At 39.2% G+C, this 27250-nt stretch overlaps 4 protein-coding genes across 7 annotated transcripts in view; 3 read left to right on the top strand and 1 right to left on the bottom strand.

Moving 5' to 3' along the window:
- The window catches only part of LOC116767890 (dmX-like protein 2), a 37499-nt gene extending 35427 nt beyond the window's left edge, over positions 1–2072 (top strand). For all 4 annotated transcript variants that reach the window (XM_061523583.1, XM_032658402.2, XM_061523582.1 and 1 more), the window contains one exon: positions 889–2072. In XM_061523583.1, coding sequence (XP_061379567.1) covers position 889 — 1 coding nt within the window. In that variant the 3' untranslated portion in view covers positions 890–2072. The remainder of the gene's footprint in view (positions 1–888) is intronic.
- A 6340-nt stretch (positions 2073–8412) lies between these two features.
- LOC116767891 (isoleucine--tRNA ligase, cytoplasmic) lies at positions 8413–12523 on the bottom strand. Its single transcript, XM_032658406.2, has 4 exons — positions 12322–12523; positions 12148–12253; positions 11865–12066; positions 8413–11785 (listed from the first exon to the last, which is right to left on the bottom strand). Exons 1-4 carry the CDS (start codon positions 12447–12449, stop codon positions 8616–8618), a joined length of 3606 nt encoding a protein of 1201 aa, XP_032514297.2. The 5' UTR covers positions 12450–12523; the 3' UTR covers positions 8413–8615.
- Positions 12524–12765: 242 nt separating this feature from the next.
- Positions 12766–13839, top strand: LOC116767894 (uncharacterized). The gene is made up of 2 exons (XM_032658416.2): positions 12766–13001; positions 13097–13839. The coding sequence occupies exons 1-2, from the start codon at positions 12970–12972 to the stop codon at positions 13647–13649; spliced, it is 585 nt and encodes a 194-aa protein (XP_032514307.1). The 5' UTR covers positions 12766–12969; the 3' UTR covers positions 13650–13839.
- A 1707-nt stretch (positions 13840–15546) lies between these two features.
- On the top strand, positions 15547–25187 carry LOC116767895 (E3 ubiquitin-protein ligase ariadne-1). The gene is made up of 10 exons (XM_061523585.1): positions 15547–15900; positions 16741–16893; positions 17025–17093; positions 19093–19179; positions 19716–19844; positions 20309–20479; positions 21124–21320; positions 21982–22171; positions 22402–22628; positions 23602–25187. Exons 1-10 carry the CDS (start codon positions 15697–15699, stop codon positions 23681–23683), a joined length of 1509 nt encoding a protein of 502 aa, XP_061379569.1. The 5' UTR covers positions 15547–15696; the 3' UTR covers positions 23684–25187.
- The last annotated feature ends 2063 nt before the right edge of the window (positions 25188–27250 follow it).

Here is a 27250-nt window from a genome sequence, read left to right as displayed (position 1 = left end):
AGCACTTACACAAGCATTGAAACGCATATATATATATATATATATATATATATATATATATATATATATATATATATATATCGGATTTTATTATAAATTCATTATTTTAAAGACAGGACGCCAGCCTCGCTGACATCTCTAATGTCACTTGTTTCAGTAAGTTCCAGATATTTTAAAATGAAACTTCAATTCTTCTAAATGTTCTTGCATTTCTCGAAGGTTCTTTATGCTCCGCACTCGCTGAACTCTGCAGTCCCCTGTCGTGCGTCCAGACGTCATATTTAAACCAGAATTCAAACATAGTTCTATTCTCTTTGATTTCGTTTTACTTTTAACAATAGCAACGACGACCAATAAGGTGTTATAATAATTGATGCCAGTTATTTTCATGTTGCATCCGTCGTTGAAGCTGCTTGCGCCGATATATATATATATATTGTACGTATTGTAGTTCAACCTGGTATTGAGTACTTTAATAAGATGGAACTCGTACAGTTTGATGTTAAGACGATGTGTCAATAGCATTTGTTTCGGGAACCTTACTAAATAAACTTTTTTCTTCTATTAATAATATTTGTACAGTTTTGGTCAACTTTTTACCATGAGATTTTTAGTAAAAAATCGGTGTTATTGAATTCCGGTTATTTTTAATTTATTCTACAGCCATGTACACATACCCTTACAATCACTTCACATGTTATACAATTAAGCATAGCACACAAACAGTTCCTTATAAAATCATGAACAATTTTAAATTTTACTTTGAATAAGTGATGTCGACAAGTCTCTTTATTCGTTCATATACGAAGGAGCGCTATATATAATATTATTTAAACGATCTACATATTATATTAATAAGTAATGTGACGTCGTTGGTATTGGTTCCAGATGCGCGTGCGGGGGCGCGGCGCTGAATGCTGTTAGACTAGTCAATGAGTAGCCGATGTTGTATCTTATAGTGTATTGCGAAGTGTCTATGAATCTTCAGTTCTGTCTATTGCATTGTATTCGCTGTGTACTACATTATTCTTACGTACTAGATAAGATTTATTTATTCGCTGTCGTCAGCCGTTAGCGCGGCGCTGAGGTGCAATATGTTGCATGCTGAGATGCGGCCGCGGCGACCGCGGCGACCGCGGGCCTCTCTTGTTGGATAACCGTTTGAGATGTTTAGATAGAACGAGTGCACGTGCTCTCCATAATGTTGATTGTTGACGCATAATAAATGATATAATTATAATGATTATAATCTGTGTAATTGTTGTCGTGGCTTGATACGTCTAATTAGATGTGTAAACTAGCGTATCCGATTCTATACCGTTAATATTTAATTATTTATCTGTGCTATTATCCTCGGAGTCAGCACCGTACCGTGTATTGTTAGGAGTAAGTGTTCCTTCTATAACATGTTCATGTAATGTGATGTATTCTAAATTACACGTCCATTTTTTTATTTTTATTTTTTAAAGCAATATATAATAACCTAAAAAAATAAATAAATAAATGAATATAAGCAATAAATTATTATATACGTGAAATAGCGCTCCGCAACAGTATTATCACAGATTGAGACTGCGATACTAAAGTTAAAAATCTATTTTTACACGAATGCAAGCAGGTATCCTGGTGACGTAGCGTTGTGATATGAAAAGACGTCGGTCGTGCATTTTATTCCAATTAAATAACATGTATTAATTATTTTTTTTTTAAATAGTTTTATTTACATATTTTTTTGTGTCGTTTACTTCTACATTATTGTTAGCCAATCTATGCTTTTTATTTTGTTTTAATCACTCTACATCTCGAAATTCACTAGCTAATACATTTTTTTTTTTATTATATATGTATTTGTGATTTTATATAAATTTTAAATGTATACTCTCATACTAACACGTGTCTATGGAAACTTATTGTAAAAAAAATCGTTACATTGGACAGTCTCGTTGTTTTTTTTTTTTTTTTGGTTAACTATTTGTAATCATTCTAGGTTAATTTTATTTATCGCCAAAGTTGTGTACAGCAAGTCGAAGAATGTTAACATAAGTTACCAAAATATACGTTTTATTTCCTAACTGTTATGTTTACTATAATTTACATAAACTCAACAAAACAAAATTAGGAATTATATACATCTTCTTCAAATTAGAACAATTTTTCTTTTATTAAAAAAATAATTAAATTTTCCCCTAAAAGAATTCTCAAAAAATAATTGCAAGGTTAATACATATTCATTATTGATTTTATTAAAGAATTAATGCAAAGTAAAATGATGATAGTTCACAAATTCTTCCAGCTATTTCTTTATTTAGAAAAAATAATAAAAATTACTCCTGCATCAAATTCATTATATTAAAAAAATATACAGATTTCAATACCATTATTTTGAAAATCTTCTAAATGGTAGACCTTATCAGATTTTGCATATAAAATTCTCGCAATTTGTATTTAAATTAATATTATTCACACCACATCTGTTGACTATTAAAATATGGACACTGTTCATATAATGCTATGTTGTTTTATTTATAAATCGTTTAAAATAAAGGTTAATTTAAACATTGTGTTTTAATATTTAACAGACATATTTTCTAACAGAGTGTTATGAACAACTAGACAGGTAATAACTCATATGATTTTTGTAGAGTGCATCTATATAAACCTAATTAAGGAATAATAAACTAATGATTCAATTGGGAGTTTCTGGTTTTCACTTGCGTTCGTTGATTTAAGGTGTTTTTATTGAGTGTGGTTGAGTGTTTGGAGATGGGTGATAGAGAGTATGATGGTGGGGGGGGTGCCCGGGGGGGAATACCGGGTATTCCGAGTGTAGGGAGTGTGGCGGCGGATGATTCGCTGTCTTCGCGTCCGGGATCGGAGTTAGGAGCCAAGCGACTCTTTTCGGAGATGTCTGACTCCGATACCGAGACCGGGGGCGGGATAGTTAGAGGGCTGGATCTGGCGGGAAGGCGAGGGCGGGGTAAAAATCTGGCTAGAGCCAGGAAATTCTTGCGCCAGCGGGAAGAGGAGGAGTCGGAGGCTGCCTTCGACTCCTGTATGGAAAGGAGTCTTGCGAGAGAGAGGGACGGTGCGAAGATGAGGGCGAAGGGGAAGGAGGTCCCGCTTGAGCTGGAGGCCATGGGGGCGGAAATGATAATGGTCGAGGCTGAGAAAAGCCTCGACCTTATCAAAAGTTTGGTAGGAAAAAGTACCAATTTGAAGGGAGGGTACGCCTCAAAAATAACGAAGGCTTCTGTCTTCCTGAAGGAGGTCCTCGACGTGCTGGTGACGCGCACGGAAGCGGAAGAGACCCGCCGTCTTAGAGCCGACATCGGTAGGCTCCAAAGAGAAAACGCGGGTCTGAAGGAGGAAGTGCGCGCTCACCGGCAGCAGTTTGAGGAGATGCGACGAGAGAGGGTGACGGCGGCTCAGGCGGCTTCAGACGGCCAAACCAGCCGGGACCAGTTCCAGGTGCTGGAGGCCAACATCGCCAGGATGGTGGGTAACCTGGTGGATGGAAGGCTTGCAGCACTGGAGTCCCGGCTGAAACGGGAAGAGGTCTCACGCCCCCCCCTGGCGGGCGACAACTCGGCCGTCGCCGTAGCTGCCAGAGCGGCGATCCGCCGTGCGGGGATGCAAAGGGGGGCCGGTAAGGCGGCTCCTTCACCGGCGTCTTCGGCGCCGGTGCTGGTGGTGTCGGAGGACGAATTTCCCTCCCTCCCTCCACCACCCTCCAAGGGAAAGGGTAGGGGCAAGGACCCCAAGAGAGGAAAAGAGGTGGCCTGGACCGCGTTTGGCCCAGCCATCTCTAGTGGAAGCGTCGAACATGCTGCAGCTGGGGCCGGGGCTGTTGCGGCGGGGTGGACGGAGGTGGTCCGCCGCAAGGCCCCCAAAAAGAAGGAAGTTGTGCTGGTAACCAAAACACCGGCGCCACAGCCAAAAAAGAAGGCGGGCCCTAAGGAGGGCCCCAAGAAAGTGGCGCTCCCACGCTCACAGGCCGTAATGTTGAAGTTACGGCCTGAAGCAGCGGCTAAGGGGGCGTCGTATTTATCGGTCCTCCTCAGGGCCGAGAAAGAGGTCGACAAAAAGGAGCTGGGCATCGGGCCCCTGAAAATCAGAGCGACGGCTACAGGGGCCCGCATCATCGAGGTGCCCGGCTCCACCAGTGCGGACAAAGCCGACGCATTGGCCGCAAAGCTGAGGTCCGTACTGGCGGAGGAGGTGGAGGTGTCGAGGCCCGTGAAATTCACGGATGTAAGAGTAACGGGCCTCAACGACGCGACGACTGCGGACCGGCTGATAGCCGCGGTCGCGCAGGAGGGGGGCTGCACAGAGGCCCAGGTCAGTGTTCGTAGCGTGCGACCTGGGCCTCGCGGCACAGGCTCCGCCCTGGTGGAGGTGCCGGCTGCGGCGGCTAGAAAGCTGCTGCAGCTGGGCAGCCTGTCGGTCGGGTGGAGCCAAGTGCGGCTCTCGTACATGGAGGCACGACCCAAGCACTGTTTCAAGTGCTTGGGAACGGGGCACGTCGCGGCCGCGTGCCCCAGTCCAAAAGACCGCAGCGGTTTGTGCTACCGCTGCGGCAAGGAGGGCCACAAGTCCGCCCAGTGCTCCGCGTCTCCGCGCTGCGCTGTGTGCGCGGACGCGAGCAAGCCGGCGGACCATGTGATGGGGGGTCATTCGTGCCGCCCCCCATCCACCCGTGGGAAACTCCCGGCCCAGCCACAAAGGGCGGGGGTTTCGAGGCGGGCGTCGGGAGCTGAGATGTCCGAATAATGGCCGGACATCTCAGTTTCCTGCAGGCCAACGGTAACCACTGCGCCGGGGCTCAGGATCTCTTCCTGCAGTCCATGGTGGAGTGGGCCGTTGACGTGGCGGTCATAGCGGAGCCGTACTATGTCCCTGCCCTACCTCATTGGGCGGGAGACACGGGCGGCTCCGTGGCGATCGTCACGCGGCCGGGCGCCGTGCCCCCTCTCGCAGTCAAGGCGAGGGGCCACGGGTATGTGGCGGCAGTTCGGGGGAGATTGCCATAGTCGGGGTATATTTCTCCCCAAACCGCGACCTGCCAGCCTTCGAGAGTTTTCTCGACACTCTCGGGCCGGTGGTAGGGCAGTTAGCGCCTCTCCAGGTGGTTGTGATGGGGGACCTCAACGCCAAGTCCACGGCGTGGGGAAACCCCCTCACAACACCCAGAGGGAGGGAGCTGGAGGAATGGGCGCTAACTGCCGGACTGTCCCTTCTCAACACGGGGACAGTCCAGACGTGCGTGCGACGGTCGGGAGGTTCAGTGGTGGATGTCTCTTTCGCCACTCCGACCATCGCACGCAGAGTGGAGGGATGGAGGGTTGAGGCAGGAGTGGAGACGCTCTCGGACCACCGCTACATACGGTTCGAAGTGTCTTCCACTCCTGCAGGTCGCCGGAGTCCAGCGTCGAGTTCCTCGTCGCCCCGGGAGAGAAGTCGGTTCCCACGTTGGGCACTGTCAAAGCTCAACCGGGAACTGGCTGAAGAAGCGGCCGTTGTCGGCCGCTGGAGTCTCCCGGTGAGTGCGGAGTTGGGGGTGGATGAAGGGGCTAGTCGCTTCGGAGACGTTCTCCAAAACGTCTGCAGAGCGGCGATGCCCCCCGTAGGACGTCCCCCCCCGCGGGGAGCGGTGTACTGGTGGTCGGAGAATATCTCCAACCTCCGGGTCGCCTGCAACGGGGCCAGGAGGGCATATACCCGGAGTAGGCGACGCCGCCCCCAGGACGAGGAGCGAGATGGCCGGCTGTACAGGATCTACGTCGCGAAAAAGTTGATCCTGCAGCAGGCCATCTGCCGGGCCAAGGAGGCAGCCTGGCTGGAGCTGGTGGAGGGTCTCGATCGAGACCCTTGGGGCCGACCATACAAGCGGGCGCGGAACAAGCTCTGCGCCCAGTCGGCCCCCATAACGGAAGTGCTCCAGCCAGCTGTTCTGAGGGGGATCGTGGGGGAACTCTTCCCCGACGCTCCTGCGGGATTTACTCCCCCCAGAATGGCCCGGCTGACGTTGGAAGAGGGCGAACGCGTTCCGCCCACCGTCACGGAGTCTGAAATGGAGGCGATTCTGGCTCGCCTCCAGAGTAAGAAAAGCGCACCGGGTCCGGACGGGGTGCACGGGAGAGTTCTTGCTCTCTCCCTGGTGCACCTCGGGGAAGCCCTCAGGGAGCTGTTCGACCTCTGTCTGAGGTCCGGGCAGTTTCCGAGGGCCTGGAAGGAAGGCCGGCTTTGCCTACTCCCAAAAGGCAGCCGGCCTCTGGACTCGGCTTCGGCGGTGCGACCGGTGGTTGTGCTGAACGAGGCGGGGAAGGCCCTGGAGAAGATAATGGCCACCCGTCTCGTTCGGCACCTGGAGGAAGGCTCGGGCCCGGGACTGTCAGAGTCCCAATTTGGGTTCCGAGCCCGTCGGTCGACCGTCGATGCCCTCAAACGCCTGAGGGCGGTGACGGAAGAGGCGGAACGCAGAGGAGAGGTAGTGTTGGCGGTGTCGTTGGACATCGCCAACGCCTTCAACAGCCTCCCACACAGCGCGATACAGGTGGCACTCGAGTACTTCGGAGTGCCCCTGTATCTGAGGAGGCTGATAGGCGACTACCTCTCCCAGAGGAGGGTGGCAGTCGAGAACCGGAGGGGGTCCATAGAGTGGTGGACAGTCGAAAACGGCGTTCCACAGGGTTCGGTCTTGGGACCTGTCCTGTGGAATGTCGGGTATGACTGGGTCCTGCGGAGTCGCCTCCTCCCCGGGATGGGTGTCATTTGCTATGCAGATGACACCCTCGTCTTATCCCGGGGACGGAGCTACAAGGAGGCGGCGCGGCTGGCCGAGGTCGGTACTGATCTCGTGGTCAGCCGCATAGAGAGGTTGGGGCTTCGGGTCAGAATCGACAAGACCGAAGCCCTCCTCTTCCGCGGGACTGGGCGGAAAGGACCCCCGCCGGGTGCCACCCTTCTCATAGGAGGAGGGAGGGTCAGGGTGAGCCCGACCATGAAATATCTGGGGCTCACCCTTGACGGAGGGTGGACCTTCGTGCCCCATTTCAGGGAGTTGGGGCCGAAGGTCATGAGGACGGCAGGTGCGCTGGGGAAATTCCTCCCGAACCTCGGAGGACCCAGCGCAGCTTGCAGGCGGCTATACTCTGGGGTCTGTCGGAGTATAGCCACGTACGGTGCTCCCGTTTGGGCTGATCGACCGATGAGCCGCGGGGTCAAGGCCCTACTGCGCTCGGCGCAAAGGGCACCCGCGGTGAGGGTGATTAGGGGGTACCGTACGGTCTCCTGGGCCGCAGCGACGGCTCTTGCTGGCGATCCGCCCTGGGATCTGGTGGCGTCGGTTCTCGCCGAGGTGTTCTCTTACGTCTCGGGTAGGAGGGCTCTCGGAGAGAACCCTTCGTCAGAGGAGATCCAGGCGGTTCGCCGGCAGGGGGAGTCGCGCCTTATGCGGGAGTGGGGGGAGGACCTGGCGGGCCAGCCGTACGGTAAACGTACAACGGCTGCGCTCCGTCCGGTCCTAGAGCGTTGGATGAGGCGGAAACGCAAACCCCTTACTTTCCGCCTGACGCAGGTTTTCACCGGGCACGGCTGTTTCGGTGACTACTTGTGTCGGGTGGCCAGGAGAGAGCCGGGAGGAGGCTGCCATGAGTGCGGCGCTGCGGTGGACTCAGCCCAGCACACCCTCGAGGTGTGCCCGAGATGGGCTGCGCAGCGCCAAGACCTTGTGGCGGCGCTCGGCGGAGTGGGCTTGTCGCTTTCGAGTGTCGCGGAGAAGATGCTTGAGAGTGACAGGTCCTGGATGGCGGTGTCCTCCTTCTGTGAGACGGTTATGTCCACGAAGGAGGCATCTGAGCGGGAACGGGAGGTTGCGGCTGATGCACCCTCCCTCCGCAGACGACGGACGGGGGCGCGCCGGGGGCGATATCAACGCCTCCTCCAATAGCGCCCCTGCGCCCCGGGCTGGGGTCGGGCTGGTAACCCGGCTCCTGTGAAAGCCCGGCGTCGTCGGGGCGATCCTAATTGCCGGGATCGCCCCCTTTCTCCGAGGGAGTAAGTCCGGTCTTTGCCAGGACCGGCCAGTCGCTGGTGTGCCCTGTCGCTGACAGATCCGGGGTGCACCAACATAGCGGCCGATGGCTTTCGCAGTGGTTTTAGTGAGTAGGGACCTGCCCAGGTCGAGTCTCACACATCCTCTCCGGCCCCACCAAGGCCGGTGAGACGGCTCGTAAAAAGAGTTTCCCTGCGTCATCAAAAAAAAAAAAAAAAAAAAAAGGTAATAACTCATATAGAGCGACGTGCACAATAGTTGTTAGATTTTTCTAACCAGTTTGTAAAACAAATATTAAATTTGACAAACAAATATGTAAATGTATGAATTAAAAACGGAAGGAATAAAAAACATGTAAATACAAAAACCATCGTTTATTAAATAAATAGGGACGAAGCTACTAACTACAGTTTAGAAGATACAATACTGTAGCCGTCACTAATGTATAATCACGAGTTTTTTTCTGACTAGTGACAACAAACATTAATTCTGAAGCAGAAGCGTAACTTATTAATAAATACTTCTTGTTCACGTCACTCATCGATGACCGTAGCTTTAAAGTTTAAACACCCCAGTATTTAGATACAAATGCTGTAGCCTTTTCCTTACTTAATGTAACTCTACCGACGGGGTTCTCCAAGAATATAGTAGCGCTTTTCTTGCCATTGACAACGTTTAAAAATTTACAAAACGGTGTACTCTGAGAGTCAAACTCGGAAGGCTTTGTTTTAGAAACAACAACATTCTTCATGTTTAAGTTTTCGGTGTTCTTAACTTCCGCTCCGTCACACCACAGCGCGTAATTCATTCCATAAATTCCGAACAAGCCTTCAATTTCTTTGTGTAAACATTTTAAGTCTATAAATTTGTTGTCTTTGTCTTTCAAAATGATACACCCCTGACCACTAGTAGATCCATATCTTGGTGACAGATCTTTAAGAATTACATTGGCCCATGGAATTGCGGGCATTTCGACTTCTTTTCGCCAAGCGATTACCAATTTTAAATGCGAACCTTTGAGTTCCTGGGTTTCCTGGATAATAACTGCCTTGGTTTTGGGTAATTTTTCAATATCAATTAATGGAGCTTTCACAGTACTTTCGATAAGCTCCCGGTGAGAGTTGATAATGCGTAAAATGTCACTAGCTTTATCGACCGTATAAAAGACGTCTACCTCGTCTGTTGGTACTAAATGAGCTTTCTTTCTTAGCTTCTGTACTCTGTTTATGATCTCTCTGGCAAAACCCTCGTCCAGCATATCCTGGTCGGGAGTAACGTTCAACAAAATAAGGACATCGTTGTCACTGTGAGCTTCGTATTTGTCACTTCCTTTCGCTTGGAATATAACTTTTATTTCGGAGACATCGATTCTTTGGCCATGTAGTTCTATAAAACCATCCGCAATGAGCTTTTCGCACTGACTATTGTCAAGGTCTTTGAGCGATTGCGTTACCGCTTTTAAGTCACCCTTCAAGCGAGTACCAAGTACCTTGTAGTCGGGCTCTACTCTTAAAGTAACGCCATACTTCTCTTTATCACTCGATAGTTCTACCGTCTTAACGTTCATTTCTTCTAGAACATAGGATAGTAAAGAGTTAATGTCTTCCAAGTAAGTCGCATCCTGATGTATGATAATCATCTCCGGAAGGGGATACTTGATGGGAATTGTTTTTCTGTCTCTCAAAACTCTCCCTAATTCAATGACTGCTTGCATTCTCTGGACAGCCCTTTCGATATTTTTATCAACTAAATCTTGCTTTGACTGTGGAATCATGTTGAAGTGTACACTTTCTAAGGAACTTCCTGGCAACAGTTCCCGCAAAGTTTTATACATCAATTCGGTTAAGAATGGAGTGAAAGGAGCCATGACTCGAACCATGTCATATAGAACTCCAAATAAAGTATCCAAAGCTACTTGGCAATCCTTCACGCCGTTTTCTCCCTTCAGCCTCTTCCTGTTCATTCTCACATACCAGTTTGTGAGATGGTCGATGAATTTAGTTAAGCGTGGTATAACAGTGTATAGTCTGTACGCAGCCATTTCTTTGGATACGAATTCTAAGAGGGATTGGGTGAAGGATGTTATCCATTTATCCATAACATTTTCCCTAACAGCTTTTTCATTAAATCTGTAGTTGACTTTGTCTTTTTGAACAATTCTTTCGACATTTTGCATTAAAAATCTAAATGCATTATACCAGGGCAAAAAGACATCTTTGATGACATCTCTCACTCCCTCCTCCTTAAAGCGAAGATTGTCTGCTTTCACAACTGGTGAATTAATGAGGTATAGCCTCAAAGCATCAGCACCATACTTAGATACAACTTCTAAAGGATCTGGATAATTCTTCTTTCTCTTGGACATCTTTTGCCCATCAGATGCTAGAATTAGACCGTTAGCGATCAAGTTTTTAAAGGGGGGTTTATTAAATAAAGCCGTTGACAACACAATTAGTGTATAAAACCATCCCCTTGTTTGGTCTATACCTTCAGCAATAAAGTTAGCTGGAAAAATTTCATCAAATTCTTTTTTGTTTTCAAATGGATAATGATTTTGAGCATAGGGCATAGAACCTGATTCAAACCAACAATCAAAAACTTCAGTGACTCTTCTAAGAGGTGGCTGTCCAGGCCTCGATGATGGAATTTCCAAATGATCAATGCTTTCCCTGTGAAGATCAGTAATTTCTTTTCCAGTTAAAGCACTTAGCTCAGCAATACTTCCAACACATAATACCTCTTGTTTATCACTTGAAATCCAAAGGGGTATCGGTGTTCCCCAATATCTATTTCTGCTTATGGCCCAATCTCTAGCTTCTTTTAGCCAGTTGCCAAATCGTTTTTCTTTGACATATTCTGGAACCCAGTATGTGGCTTCACTAGACTTTAAAAGATTCTCACTCATCTGCTCAACTCTCACAAACCAAGAGGGAACAGCTTTATATATCAGAGGTGTATCAGATCTCCAGCAATATGGATAACTATGTTTCACTTGACCAGATTGAATTAATCGATTGCGACTTTTGAGGTTTGCTATAATGTTTTTATCTGCATCCTTAACATACTGCCCAAGAAATTCTTTGACAGGTTCTGTGAATCTGCCACTGGCATCCACAGGGCATATCATTTCTTGATCCCTTGTGATCACTCCTGCCGCCAAACATACCCTAAAATCATCTTCACCAAAGTAGGGGGATTGGTGTACAATACCAGTACCAGAATCATCAGTGACATACCCATCAGTCAATACTTGAAAACCATTGGGGCATCTATCAACAAAATAGTCAAACATGGGTGTGTATTTTAGACCTTTTAATTTTTCACCTAAAAACTTGTCTAGAATATCAAAGTTTTCAACATTCTTAAATATAACAGGAAATCTATTTTCCTGCAAAACATAACAATTTCCAGTGGATTTTTCTTTTACTTTAAAATAGGTAAGTTTTGGATTCACACATAGAGCTAAATTACTGGGAAGAGTCCAAGGAGTAGTGGTCCAGGCTAACAAAGAAAACCCTTCTTCAGTAGGGAATGTTACCACAACAGCAGGGTCAACTACATCCTTATAGTTCTGTCCAGCCTCAAAGTTGGATAATGGTGTCGAGCATGTTGTGGAGAATGGCATCACTTTGACACCTTGGTAAACCAGACCTTTATTGTACAATTCTTTAAACACCCACCAAACCGATTCCATAAACCATGGGTATAAGGTCTTATAATCATTTTTAAAATCTGTAAAAGAATGAGTAGATATAACTCAAATATGTTGTTAGAAAGTAACAGTGACAAAAAAACATTAATGTCAAATTACCAATCCATCTTCCCATTCTAGTGATGATGTTTTCCCAATCTGTTGAATATTTCATGACTATTTTGCGGCATTCTGCATTATATTTGTCAATGCCCATTTTCTCCACATCTTCAGGACCTTTAATTCCCAGAGTTTTATCAATTTCAAATTCTACAGGCAAACCATGGCAATCCCATCCAAATCTTCTTTCAACATGATATCCCTGGAAAATAACAATAAGCAATAACAATTGTAGTAAATTTTTAAATCATCATCATTAAAAATAAAAAGTAAAAGTTTATACCTGCTGGTGTGCATATCTTGTAACAACATCTTTGATTGTTCCTGCCAAAATATGACCATAATGAGGTAGACCTGTCGCAAAAGGCGGTCCATCATAAAACGAATACCTGAAATAGAAGTAATTTATGAAAGCGCTCCTTTTGAATTCCTAATGTTGAGGTTACTCGGCACATACTTCGGTTTATTTTTGGACTGCTTCAAACAAGTTTGAAAAGCGTCAATTTCATTCCAAAACGCTAAAACTTTTTCCTCTTCTTTTGGAAAATCAATATTTTCAGGAACCCTATTAACTTTCAGCGACATGATGAAACCTCCACGCAACTAACTATCGAATACCACGGTCCACGACATGCCACCGCATATATTTTAAAATTTTACATTAGTCAATAGTCACTAACTGACTTTGACATTTGGCAATCAGAAAGTCCGTGCTGCCAGTTTCAGTCTATAGTTTAGAAAAATAAATGTTCTTACTAGAGATAATTCAAACTTATTTATTAAAAGTTCATTTAAAAATATAAAAAATGTACAATAATCGCTTTTTATACTTATATTTTTTTTATTCGAATGTGTAGTATAAAAGAGGCTGATCTACCGAATTTGAGCTTGTAAGTTTTTGTTATCAGTAATCAAATGTCAATACGGAAGTTAACAATTTTTGTTCTTAAATTTTGACTTAATCCTAGTTTTAAATAATCATTATTAAATATTCAAATCCAAATAAAACACATTAAATATGTCAATGTTTATTTATTGATAAAAGGAAATGTGTTTTTGTCAAGGTTAAAATATAAAAATACTACACGTAAACAACTGATTGACCATGGAATGTAGCTGGATAAAGAGTTCACCTAGGTAAATTACCTTTTTCTAAATCTTGGAACATATAGAATTTACGACTGAATTTAATATAAACTGTTTAATTCTGGATATATTTATTTACTTTTCAGTTTAAAGAGAGGTATTGATATTATAAATCCATTAGAAGACATAAAATTTGAACAATTCTTGAAAAGGATTGTTGTAAAACTAAAAATTCAGGACCTGGAAATATTTTCAGAAGATGAAAAGAAAAAACTCGAGAAAATCTTTAAAATTAATGAAGATCAACTTGTATTAGCAATAAAAACCATAATTTATATATTTAAAAGAATCCTAAAATATATCTTTAAGCCCGTAAATTTGACTAATGACTTGAAAATGTTAGGATTTAATTCAGAAAAAACAGCATCAATCATTAAAGTGTGGTCTATAGAAACAAGCTCAACTTTAAATGACTTAACGTCAACAACAGAGAACAAATGCCAGGACAATCCAGATTTCAATTGGAAACTAAATACAGAATTAAGTTCGGAATATCAAAGGAAATGTAAAATTCCTAAAGCATATATAAAAATGTCAGATAAACATAATGAAACTGAAGTAGAATTAACACATAAAGAAATACATTCATTATTTTTACAAATTGAATCAATACAAAATGAATTAGATAATCTAATGTAATGTCGTGTTATTTCATTGTTATACAAAAAGTGCCTTGTGTTGAAAGTTGATATATATTTTGAGTATAAATATATAAATATGTTTATCTTATCAAAAAAATTATGTCTGTTGTTGTTTATTATAGTAAGATGATAAAATACACCATATTTATTCCTTTGTTAAGCAATATACATATCTGCAAACATTGAAATGTTTTTTATTTCTATTAAACCGGATGCGATTTGCATTTTTTGTGAGGGTAACAGTTTGGATATAAATAAAAACTGGTTAATATAATTCTTAAACTGAAACAGACTGAAAATACATATAATACAAAAAATAATTTTGTAGCACTAAGTAGGTATGTAATGTTAAATAATGGTTTAAAATATGTTTTGGACTTGCAATTTTGTACAATCGATGAAAAAGTTTGAATTCATATTTATCAAATGCAAATTTAATTATATTCTATTATCTTTCATATTTTTAATATTATAAGAGTATTGTATAAATTGCTTTGAAAGCTATTACAACCTCAATAATTGAGAATGTCAACACAATTTTAAAATATATCTTTTCATAATTTTCTTACTATTCTTTGTTTCGTATTTTTCTAATTTTTTTTTTTTTTTGTGAATATGAAAATTTAAAATAATAGGATCACAACCCTATTTCACATTGCTGTGCTCTGATAGCAATTTTATAGAACTTGTTAATGTATCCATAATAATTATTAGACCTCCAAAATAATTTCTTAAATTGCTACCAAATGAAATAAAAATTATTATACTATAAACTTACAAATACAATAACCATTAGAATTTCTTCACATTAAGTGAAGTCAATTATGCTATCTTATTCTTAAATAGTTGTTGCCTTCGGCTTCAGCCCTTGAGGTCCGTACTATCATCATTATGAAATATCATACGATTTCTTGATACTCCTTTAATCAGATTTTCTGACTTGGTCATACTGGAGGTACCTCAGTACAATGTCCTTTCTATTAAAAAATGCCTTTAATTAAAAAGTAGCAAACATTTAGAGGAATTGCAATCTTCCTTCTTTTAAGAGGTGCTTATAATGTCGTCTAAGTTACTTTTAATGGAATCACATATTTTCGAGTGAAGTTCTTTTTAAAATGAGTTCAACCATTCCAGAGAATAGCCGGAACAAACAGAAAAACGTACATTAATTTAAAAAATTGTAGTATTAATACATCGATATACAGTCATCGTAAATATTTTTATTTGTGTTTAGAATAAACAAACACACAATTAAATTTTATTTGTCATGATAGATAAACAACAAAATGCTTAAAATGAAGTGTCGATTCAATATTTTAGGAGACTAAAACTTTCAGAATCCATTTACGTCTTTTGAATTTCTTGACAACGTTTGGATAGGTACCTTTATTGCAGGTAGTTGTCATTACACTTATAATTAAATTAGTCCAAATTAATTATATATTTAAACTACAGGACAAATATTTGCTTATTACATAAAACAGTCCCTAGCCTCTCATGCTCATTTCAATTTTGAAAATATTAATTATTTGTTCCTAATTCTCTTCGTAAAACAACTAAATAGATTAATTAAAACTGAATACAAATGTAGTTTCTGAAATAGAATAACAAATAGACAGAAATTTATTAGCGATTAAATTGTTTGATTTTGTAGTAAGATCCATATTTGTCTAACTCAATAGCCACCTAAAGCAACTGATCTGGGTCTAATATTTAAAATTTAATATAATTCTGTATTTTATTTAAGTACGCCCAATGTAACTTTTTATTTTTATTCTTCATCATAACTTTTTTTTATTTAACTTTATAGTTATTCAAAACATTAATTTTAATCTATGAAAACAGCTTCTTTGAAATCATAGACTAAAAATGTAAGAGTAATGTCATAGACATTGCCTTCAAATACGTCAGAGGTTTTGGCAGCCCGTGGGTGAACTATTTTCTTCATTGTTGACCTTTCCTAAATCTTAGGTGTAATTATTTCATCATTAGAAGTATTCTGGCTGTACCGTTGACATATAACAAATAATTATTCGATTCCCAAGATGGACTCTGAAGATGACACAAAAGACGATGTCGATTCTGGTAATGAGTCCAGCGGAGACGATGTCGACTTTGTCATGGACGAGACTCACAGTACAAGGGAACGACAAACGGAACTCGAAGAATATCCGTACGAGGTGTTATCTACAGAGGAAATCGTTCAACATATGGTAGATTGCATAAAAGAAGTGAATACAGTAGTTGAGGTCAGTATGTTAATGGTAAACAATGACTTTCTTAATGAGGTTACTCGTACGCTAGTTTACTATGTTACTTTTAATTACTAACATGTTGTGTTCCGCCCCGGTATTAGTTTTAAACTTATCCTTTTGTTTTCAAGATGTCTTACATGTACCAGAAAAATGCACCTTTTCTTGATAATTTCAAACAAAAGCACTAAATGAGTCATTGTTGTATATTTCCTATTTTTTTATCAATGATCTTATTAAAATAACGTTTTCATTATCCATGTGTAACAAAAGGTTTCTCCCATACATGTATTTTCTAATTAGGTCATCACACAAACAAAGATCAAAACATAATTCATGATAATAATTTATTTGAAACTGTTATTACTAAATTACAACAAAATGAAAAGAACATTTTTGCTATAAAAATATATATATATATATATATATATATATATAAGGTTGTGTATTTAAACTTTATATTAATTCATAATTAAATTATAATAACCACATATAATAAATTAGACATTTTCTTCATTACTGTTAGCCTTTCAGTTTGAATCTTATCAGTTATATGAATGATAACAGGTGGTTTGTTAGTAGAAGTGTTTTTTTTATATTACTTTGTTTTGTCCATTAGTGGTAATTTTAATATAAATGTAACTTCCATACCCGACTTGAACAATTTTGTGTATAAATTGTACTTGTAGATTTTATTAAACACTAAGTAAAACATATTTTTTTTTATATAAAATTTAATTTCCAGTTAATTTTTTTTTTTAAGCTAGTTGCAGAATGTTTAAGAATGTAAACTTATGAACATATAATTGTATATCAAGTATATTTATGTTGTTATAGATACCAGCCACCACAACCCGCATCCTCCTAAATCATTTCAAATGGGACAAAGAGAAGCTAATGGAACGATTCTATGATGGCGATCAGGATCAATTATTCGCTGAGGCTAGAGTTATTAATCCATTTAGAAAACCTGTAATACAACGACCAAAGGTATCCATTCTGTTAAATGTCTATTTCATATTGATTATATTTTACATACTATGTACGGATACATCTCAATGACCAATTGCATGTAAATATATATTTTTAAATAAGGAATACATCGGAATGTTTCCTTTCAGTTGCCCAGACGGATATCGACATCGGGATCTGAAGAATGTGAAATATGTTTCTCAATTTTACCAACGGCTGTAAGTTATATAGATGTTATTTACCTGATTATTAATTAAATTTTATCCTCTGTCTGTTCAGTGAGTGTTAAAATCAGTACATATTATAATATGATTCTTTGCTGGGCTAGTAATAATTATAACGTAGGAAATATTTGTAATTTCTCAATGAGCATATACACTGCCGGCCAAAAGTTTGAGACCACAAGTTAAAATATTATTTCTTTATAAAATGTGTTATAAATACATAGTTAACACCTGCGTATAGAATGGACTTTAACTACTTTTCGAAGCCATCATTTCTATTTATTTTTATGTTATCATCGTACAAAGGTCTTTTGTCTAGAAACATCAATGGGCGCCGCGTGCGGACCGCGCGCTGAAGTCATTGTAATATTATTATTGCTGAATATTATTCATTATTTGGGCTTTGTTTTGTGTAAATAGAGTTTTAGGAAATTTTAACTTCCCTAAAACACTGTGAACACCTGAGTTTCCATGGAGTAAATATTTCTCAATCTTGGTTAGTCTGAGCTCGTCGTTCTTACACTGAAGACATCTCATTATGGGAAAAGTACGCCAAATTAGCGGTGAAACTCGTGCTGTTATCGTTGCTTTACACAACGAAGGCAAATCTGAACGTGCGATTGCTACCCAGCTCAAGTTGTCGAAGACTTGTGTTCATAACACAATAACCCGATACAAGGAGACTGGCAGGAATCAAGACAGATCGCGGTCGGGAAGGCCGAGAGCTACAACTTCTAGCGAGGATAAGTTCATCGTGGTAACAAGCAAGCGAAATAGACGCCTGACAGCACCAGAAATCCGCGCTGAAGTGAACAAATCCCGGTCTACACCTGTGTCATTGACCACAGTGAAAAGAAGACTAAGAGACGCTAATTTATTTGGTCGCGTAGCCGTCCGAAAACCTCTCTGAAAGCCACAAAACAAAAAGAAGAGAATGCAGTGGGCCCTTACCCATCGAAACTGGAGTGAAGAAGACTTCAAAAGAGTTCTATGGACAGATGAGTCCAAATTTGAAGTGCTTGGGAGCAAAAGACGTGTTTTTGTTCGGCTAAGTGCCAAGGAAAAGATGATGCCAGACTGTATCCTGCCCACAGTGAAGCATGGCGGTGGTTCCATTATGGTTTGGGGTTGTTTCTCGAGCCGTGGAACTGGAGATTTGGTACGAGTCGAAGGAATTATGAAAAAAGAACAGTACAAACAAATATTGGAGTGTAATGTTGTACCATCGGGACTTCGGCTAGTTGGAGATGGCTTTATTTTCCAACAAGACAACGACCCTAAACACAGCTCCAAATTGTGCCGGGGTTATTTAGATAAAAAAGAAGCAGAAGGAGTGTTAAAAAACATGGCGTGGCCCCCTCAGAGCCCCGACCTTAACCCTATAGAACTTTTGTGGGAAGAGCTGGACAGAAACCTGCGCAGTTGTTGTCCCAGCTCACAAGAGGATTTGTGGAGAGTTTTGCAAGAAAGCTGGAACAATATTTCACAAGAAACAATCGACAAATTGATTGCCCGCATGCCAAGACTTGTCAACAAAGTGATTCAATGCAAGGGAGGGTTTTTTGATGAAAAATCTGTTTAGCTTGTCAACATATATTTTAAGTTAAATTGTCGAAGTGTTTAATATTTTTTGTTTATATTTCATCGCATTTGCCATACCTAATAAATATTTCAACAAATCCTTTCATGTTCAGCTTTTTATTTTGGGTTTTATATCAATTTCCAACTTTTATGTAGGTGGTCTCAAACTTTTGGCCGGCAGTGTACAATCAATCAATTAGTTAGTCAATTGATTGTTTAAATACCCATCTTGTTTTTAACTATTCTAATGTTGCACGGCCCTAATATTATGTATATGTATGTATGTTATAACAAATAAGACTTGTTTTACATACCAATATCTATAATATATTGTTCACTTATATTTTATTAAGATTTCAGCATTTTAATAAAATGCAGCCCATTATAATTGTTGCGTATTATTTTTCAATAGATTATGACCGGTCTGGAATGTGGTCACAGATTCTGTACACAGTGCTGGTGTGAATATTTAACTACTAAAATAATGGAAGAAGGCTTGGTATGTTATATGTTCAGTATTTCATTATATATCTCATATATTTAAGAGATAGATTAATATCATTAATATAAACTTTAGCTGCATAGTTTTTTAATTAAACATTGTTATAACTTTAAATATAACGGAGTGTTAGAAATTTCATGTTATTGTATTTGTATGATGAATAATGGTATTCATCAAATAAATTTGTTAAATAAGGGATTAAAACCTTAAAACTCAAATTGCTCACACTCAAATAAAAACTGTTCACACTGTATTATATACCTTCTTATTTACGACATTCCCACGTTATTGCCAGCATTTCTTCTAATGCTAATATTTTTTTGGCTTTAGTTATATTTACATTGAATTTCTATTACAGTTTATAAAAAATGTATTCAACGGATGAGTGAATAGTGTCATCATATTATTTACTATGTAAAAAAAATTGTTGCATTTCTTTCTTTGTATCTAATAGCCCTATAGTTATCCTTTTTTCTTCCAGTAACACACACATGTGTATGTGTTGTTTTTTATATAACCGTATTAATGTTCAGGGTCAGACGATAGCGTGTGCGGCACACGCGTGCGACATTCTCGTGGATGACGCGACTGTGATGCGTCTCGTCAGAGATCCGAGGGTCAAACTCAAGTACCAGCACATCATCACCAACAGTTTCGTAGAGGTGTGTGTTCTATGGAGGTGCTATTAACGAAAGCGTGTTTTTATGTATGCTTAATATTTTATAGGTGCTTGTTCAGTATGGATCAGATTTAAGTAATTAAATCTGGTCCATACCCCATGTTCATGTCTGTAGCTGTGGTAAATGTGATATATACCTTATATAAAGATCAGAGTAACGTATATTATGCGGGTATAATCGATACGACGTTTATATTCGGGTTATTTAAGAAAAAATATGACAGTAGGATACTATTCTCCCGGTGACGCTGTCGAAGCCATTAGGGCTAACAGCTACAGTCAAGTCGACACTAAAAAAGGATTATATTGTGAAAATAATAATAATAATATTGTGATCTCGATAGTTTCTTATATTTTTCTTGTTTTAAATTTTTTTTTCCAAATAGTCTGTTACAAAACGGTTTAGTTGGTATTCTCATTTTGTCTCAACCCGTCTTCCTTTCGCAGTGTAACCGCCTCCTCCGCTGGTGTCCATCCCCTGACTGCAGCAATGCCATCAAAGTGGCCTATGTTGAGGCAGCGGCAGTAACCTGCCGATGTGGTCACACGTTCTGTTTCGCCTGCGGTGAGAACTGGCACGATCCCGTCAGGTGCTGTCTGCTGAGGAAGTGGATAAAGGTATTTTGGGATGGACGGAGTATATTATAATAATAGCATTTCTTGTGTGAGATTATTATATTGCAATGAACCTGTAGTTCTTCATGCGTTGTCTAATTTTTGTTAATAACATTAATAACACCACTGCAAGTAATACTATTTTTTTTTTGTAAATATAAATTACAGGTGATTTAATTTTAATTTATGTAATGTTTTATAGCTATAACGAATAATTCCATGAAAGAAAAATTTTTATATTTTTATATATGATAATGTTTTCAATAGTGGAATGTAAGTTTAAGTCTGACATATGAAGACCATTCATTCAATAAATTTTATTCTTGCTTAAAGGTTTCATCCGCGACGTAACTTGCTTGAAGGTTTTATCATTAACGGCTTTGCTAATTACAGCTATCTAATTTACAAATTATTATGTGTCGTACGCTATCATGGTATCATCGGATCAATTTTAATGGCTTATTAATTATCTCGTAAATAATTTTATTTTATGTAGCCTCAGCGCTCCACATGCTGACAAAGGAAACGTGGGTATATATAATTTCTTCGACCGTACGATCTGAGGGCGGTGACCAGCGATGCGATCTGATGCAAGCTATGAATTTGTTTGTACCGTATACTTTAATCTAAATAGAGTATTTTTTTAGAAATGCGACGACGATTCGGAAACATCGAACTGGATAGCGGCCAATACTAAGGAGTGTCCCAAATGTAACGTGACCATAGAGAAGGACGGCGGCTGTAACCACATGGTGTGTAAGAATCAGAACTGTAAGGCCGACTTCTGCTGGGTGTGCCTCGGACCCTGGGAGCCTCACGGCAGCAGCTGGTACAACTGCAACCGGTTGGTAACAATCCGTGATGATGTATGAACTGACAATGCCCTTGATATATCATGATCAGCTGTTTTTTCCATGTGCCGTAGGTCAGAGAAATATTCACAGAGACAATATCTCCGTGAAATGCAAGTATCGTGATCCGTAGTAGATGTGTCAGGTGTCGGGTGTCGGGTGTCGAGTGTCGAGAGTCGAGTGTCGAGTGTCGGGTTATAGTGTCGAACCTAGGTCTTAGGATGCTCCACATCCGGTCGCCACACGATTTGAATATAATCGTCGAGGTTTTGGAATAATCTTCTTCCAATGACCTCTTTTTTCGTTTTTTCCTTTGTCTTTCCTGTTTTTTTTTTTGTTTATTACAGTATCGTATCGATTTTTAGTTGTTTCTGTCGTAGTACTAGTCGTTTTAGATAGTTGTTTTATTTCTTTTCATTCAAATATGGATTTGTTGCCACAGAACCTGTGAACAAGCGTCGATAGGCTTTGAATTTCAGCGATTGAAATATTATTAATTCAATGGATATATCCTCTATCCACAATGACACGACTTGGCATACTAAGTTCGTTCACGAGTTAACTAGGCCTGAAGTGTTTTCATTGATCAACTATCATATGGTTCTATGGCAGCTGTTTATATCAGATCTGTTAGTACCACTGAACAATCCGTAGGTATGACGTGGACGAGGCCAAAGCGGCCCGCGACTCCCAGGAGCGCTCGCGTGCAGCGCTGCAGCGCTATTTGTTCTACTGCAACCGCTATATGAACCACATGCAATCGCTGCGCTTCGAGTCCAAATTGTACGCATCCGTGAAGGAAAAGATGGAAGAGATGCAACAGCATAACATGAGCTGGATTGAGGTTCGTTGGTTCCATCATATGCATCGTCGAATGTGTTTAGAAAATACAAAATCTTTATTCAAAACCCTGTCTATCCTTGTAAAAGACTCTAAAAGACTTGTTTCTACCCATGAGTAGGAACATTATAAAGATTTCGTATGAACATGTTGATATTGTATTGGTTGACAAATATTTAGTATTTTTTCCTTGCATAGATGTGGCTCTATTGTATCTGTAAGTGGTGATTGCAGGTGCAATTCTTAAAGCGAGCTGTGGACATCCTCTGCCAGTGCCGTCAGACCCTCATGTACACTTATGTGTTCGCGTACTACTTGAGGAAGAACAATCAGTCTGTCATCTTCGAGGATAACCAACGCGACCTGGAATCGGCCACCGAGACTCTATCGGAATACCTGGAAAGAGACATCACTAGCGAGAATTTGGCTGACATCAAGCAGAAAGTGCAGGATAAGTACAGGTAAGGGGGTTTTTTTTGGATGACCTACAGGGGCAAACGGGTAAACGGGTCTACCTGATAGAAAGTGGTCACCGTCGCCCACGGACGTGCAACGTAAGATGCGTTGCGGACCTTGTTTGTGGAGGAGTCACCTGGGATAGGATTATAAAGATGATAATTTTTTTGGGTCCTTCATGTTTCATAATTTAATCAGCTTTATTTTTTTATATAAATTTCATAGGACTAGAAAACTGAATGAATTTCTGGTCACTTAGTAAAAGGCACATAAAAATAAATAGCTAAAGCATATATAATGAAAAATTGAAGTAACAAGCCAGTAATAACAATTTTTAATAACATTTATATTATGATATTGCTGCAGTTCATACCAGATTTACCCACTACATATTAACACGTGGATGTTTTATGCATCACTCGGAGTTAATGTATCTGATTTCACTCCTTAAGTCAATGTTGGAACTATTAAGAGAGCGCTCTCGACAAATTCTCATTTTCAATGATCCCTCGAACCTACAAATTTTCTTATTGTTTTTTTTTTCCTCATTCTGACTTACCACTAAATTCTCGACAAGTCAAGGAGATGCGCGAATTATTTTTTTAGTTGAACGGAAAATTTTGTTTTATTGGAGAGAGTCCCCAAACCAATGACCTCGGTTTTAGATGATTTCCGTACTGTTTTCACGTTGCCCTTCCAAAATTCTCAATAAATTGTTATCGAGTCAGCTGCCAAAACCCTGAAAAAAAACCACTTTTAATTCCTCTGTATTTCCAACATCGTTTTAGCAGGATAAAGTATTAGCAAAATCTGTTATTATTGTTTGACGAAAGGAAATAATGAACAAGATTTAAGACAGATAGGCATATTAACTTTTGTTCCTTTGTTTGCTAAGAGTTGCCACAATTGGTTATTATGAAGCTATCATAGTATTTTATTTTCTTGAAACTCATGTCTTATGTGAATATTTTGTTCCAGATATTGTGACAGCCGGCGGAAGGTACTCCTGGAGCACGTCCACGAGGGTTACGAGAAGGATTGCTGGGACTACACAGAGTAAACCCATCCTTGTCTAACACACATATAAAAGATATATCTGTCTCTCTCGCACCAACACGTCACGCCAATAGAACATCTGTACATAATATCCGACTAACGGAATATAGAATTTTGATTTTCATTTAAAATATTCATCGAGTGTAACAGTATTTTAACTTGTTTGAAGTACACGTCTGTAGTAGATAAAGATCTCATAAACATGTAATATTTCTAGTATACAGTTATTGTATAACGTTTTGGTAATTATAGTCAAATGTTAGATGTCTGCTCCTGATTGACAATTTCATGATTAAATACGACGGTCATAGGTTTTGTATAATTTGTTTAGAGTCAATAAAAAGTTTTGGCTTTGTTGCTGTTGGCTGGAGTCTGCTTATTTTGTAAAAAAAAAAAAAAATTCGTTATTTGGTGCCTAATACATATTACACTTTTATCGGTGTTTTTGAGATTAAATGTAATTTAATATATTAGTATTTCGGTGGTAAGATTTCAAACGGCATGGAACGGTCAATCTGAGTTAGTTTCTTATATCTTAATAACATTTTAGCTGTGTGTCGAATCTTTAGTTGTATTTAATTTGCTTTATAATTCATGACATTGTACGAATATAACTGGACATTGAGCTATCGTTGTGAATGGTTAAAAAAAAAAATAACTGTTCCTTACTTTCAAATTAGATAAAGTTAAATAGAATATTGAAATTATTTTAATTACAAAGTTTGGATCTCCTTTAAATGTGTTAAAAAATAATAAAAAAAATAAACATAATATAAGATTTGTACAATACATATATCAGACCCTGACATCGGTTGCATCCTGAAGTGTTAGTGTTGTCAATATTAATTTGTTATTAGTGAAATCTGTCATAGTGACCCAAGTCCTCTAATATTGAGTCTGCTTGATTGTTTTTATAATACAGTCTTTCAAATCAAATAGTGGCACAATATCTGTTAAGAGAAAAGAATATTTTTTACCAAAAAAAAAAAAACGTATTTTTGTTATTAGAATACTGTCTTAACATAAGCTAGTTGATGATATAGTGTTTTTTATTCTGTGATCATCGTCTTTGTCGCCTCTAAGGCCCGAGTAAAATAATTTCTTTCCGTCTAACATCACTCGCAATTTATATTTCGTAACGACAACTAAACGTGATTGTTTTATATATATATATATGTATTTTTGTTTAGTAAAGGAAGATAGCATTATTTATGTGAATGCTGTACGCTTGTTTATTATAGCACTACATATCTGCCTTGGAGTTTTGAGTACGATCCGGTCAGTATCGTGCGAGGCTTGCGCGTCCACATAGTGGGCGCTGTGTCGGCTGTACCCGTCCTCTGTTACACCGTTCAGTTTCCTATATACGTTGCGAACGGAGGATATACAGACATGCGTTGTACATATAGATGCTGTATAAATATTTATAATGACAGTCATCTTGTATTTGTGTCATAATGAGGACACGTTTGTCTTAATTAAGACGGAAATAAAAATAGTAACATCAATATTGATTTGTTATTTCTATATATTTTATAATCCCATTGCTGTCATCCTTTGCCTGTAAATATGACACAGTCTTAGCATAAATCCCTTATCAGAAAAAAAAAGTTTAAGCCAAGAAACATTAATTAATCATAATACTCAAAATTAATGTTTATCGCAGGGATGCATTGGCGCCTTCTCCCACAAGATCTAGTTAAGATTGGGACGTTTCTTAGGTTTGTGTGCGGTATTTATTTTAATTTATAGCCATATAAATAGTTTATTCGTAGTTTCCTTGAATCTGGCAACACCGTTGAGAAGTAATCTAGGGAGTATTAATTAGCTTTTGGTAGTATCACTCTAACTGAAAAGTAGTTTGAAATAAATTTTGTTAATAAAGTTTTGGCAAAAAAAAATATTATGATATCTCATACATTTATTTTATATGGCATCTTCAAGTAAATTTTCGTTTAGATTTGAATTTGTATTGTTTGTCATTTGGAATTAAATATGGCGTCATTCGTAAAATACGTCACACGAATTTTAAAATTTTATTTTTAACCGTTTTATCCAACTTTTTGTTAACATGTGTGCGAAAAAAGCAATAATGAAAGCAGTTTATTCCCTTAATTTATATCATTGAACACTGAAGCTGAAGTCTTTAAGATATATTATTTGTATTTGTAAATATATACATCTCTAACGAGAATTTTATATATATATGTATGTTAAAATTCAATATTTAAGTTATTGGTGAATTTGAAAGTGAAATTGTAAACAGGATTAAAAAGTTTCGGGCAATTTTGTATGTAGCTTGTAAATACCAATCACAGCGCTGCATATTTTAGTGAACAAAACTTTGACGGCTTTTTGATTACGTTCCCTATATAAGTGTATGACTTTCCTGTAAAATTCTGAAGAACTTCAATTGAAAGGTAATCCTTATTTAGCTACAGATTATAGTCAACCCTACAAAATTCAGTAACCGTGCCATATACTTAATTTTTATCTGTAAGCAAAGTTTATAAAAAAAAAATTACGCTGCCTTCAAAATTATTATAAACGGGGATACTTACAATATCAATTTCTTTCCTCCAGATACTAAACAAAACCATTACAAGAGTAATATTATATAGTGAACATTTAAATATTCTATTATCAGCAAAGATCTAAGTTTAAAAGAAAGAAAAAAAAGACCCTTGTCAAATGATATCTTGAGATCTGGACGAAAGCAGGTTTTTAAAAGCGACAAGGAATTTTAGTTCCTGATTTTTGGATTTCCTGCTGTCAAGGTTCTATCAAAGGAACTGTATACGCATTTTAATATTGGCAAATAAATTAATTAAGGTAGACAAGTGTTTGATGACGTCAGAACTAATGCATTAAATCATTTTGTCAAGAACAGAAACGTGAGAGTGAGTTTTATGGAAATAGCATTATATGGGGAAATTCCATTAAGTGGCTTACAATTCTCGATACTGTTCAGAGGAGTGCAGGAAGTTTATAATACATTTAAAATAATAAAATAACATAGCATACTCAAGACATGTGAAAAAATATATTTTCATAACTTTATTTGGCCAAATAACATCAACGTTAACTGTAATAGATATTGATATGTTATTTTTATAAATATTATAAGACACCAAAACAATCAGTGGCCAGTAACATTTAAATATGAGATATAACTTGGAAATGTGTGAATGAAAAAGGATTTAAGTGCCCATTACAGCACTTAAGGCTCCTTGAAGAGGCCCACGAGAATATTATAGTACTTGTACATACTCGTATTAGCAGCGGCGAATGTGTTGAAATCCAGAAATGTTAAGGCATCAAGTTGTTAAAATATTATTGGGTTCTACAATACACAATCAACAACGGAGGAGGGAAAGGCCTAAGTCGGTGTCTTAATGTCAATTTACAAATGACAGTGACAAGCAATCTCATTTTCCGCCAGTTCAGCTATTCTGCCACAGGGATTTCTTAAACAAAAAATAATCACATTGAATGGCTATTAAGAATGACTAACCTAAACGAGATGCCCTAATAATATATTTTTTATGTTCTATGTTTAAATAATTGTCTT

This window comes from Danaus plexippus, chromosome 19, assembly GCF_018135715.1.
Source record: "Danaus plexippus chromosome 19, MEX_DaPlex, whole genome shotgun sequence".
Classification (NCBI taxonomy): Eukaryota; Metazoa; Arthropoda; class Insecta; order Lepidoptera; family Nymphalidae; genus Danaus; species Danaus plexippus.
This window is presented reverse-complemented; position numbering and strand designations above follow the sequence as displayed.

Excerpts from the sequence above, each read along its gene's own strand:
- LOC116767891 (XM_032658406.2), bottom strand. The coding sequence starts at position 12,449 with ATGTCGCTGAAAGTTAATAGGGTTCCTGAAAATATTGATTTTCCAAAA. Across the intron at positions 12,067-12,147 it reads CAAGATATGCACACCAGCAG|GGATATCATGTTGAAAGAAG; the intron begins GTATAAACTTTT and ends GTTATTTTCCAG. Across the intron at positions 11,786-11,864 it reads TAGAATGGGAAGATGGATTG|ATTTTAAAAATGATTATAAG; the intron begins GTAATTTGACAT and ends ATTCTTTTACAG.
- LOC116767894 (XM_032658416.2), top strand. The coding sequence starts at position 12,970 with ATGGAATGTAGCTGGATAAAGAGTTCACCTAG. Across the intron at positions 13,002-13,096 it reads TGGATAAAGAGTTCACCTAG|TTTAAAGAGAGGTATTGATA; the intron begins GTAAATTACCTT and ends TTTACTTTTCAG.
- LOC116767895 (XM_061523585.1), top strand. The coding sequence starts at position 15,697 with ATGGACTCTGAAGATGACACAAAAGACGATGTCGATTCTGGTAATGAG. Across the intron at positions 19,180-19,715 it reads AAATAATGGAAGAAGGCTTG|GGTCAGACGATAGCGTGTGC; the intron begins GTATGTTATATG and ends ATTAATGTTCAG. Across the intron at positions 20,480-21,123 it reads TGCTGAGGAAGTGGATAAAG|AAATGCGACGACGATTCGGA; the intron begins GTATTTTGGGAT and ends GTATTTTTTTAG.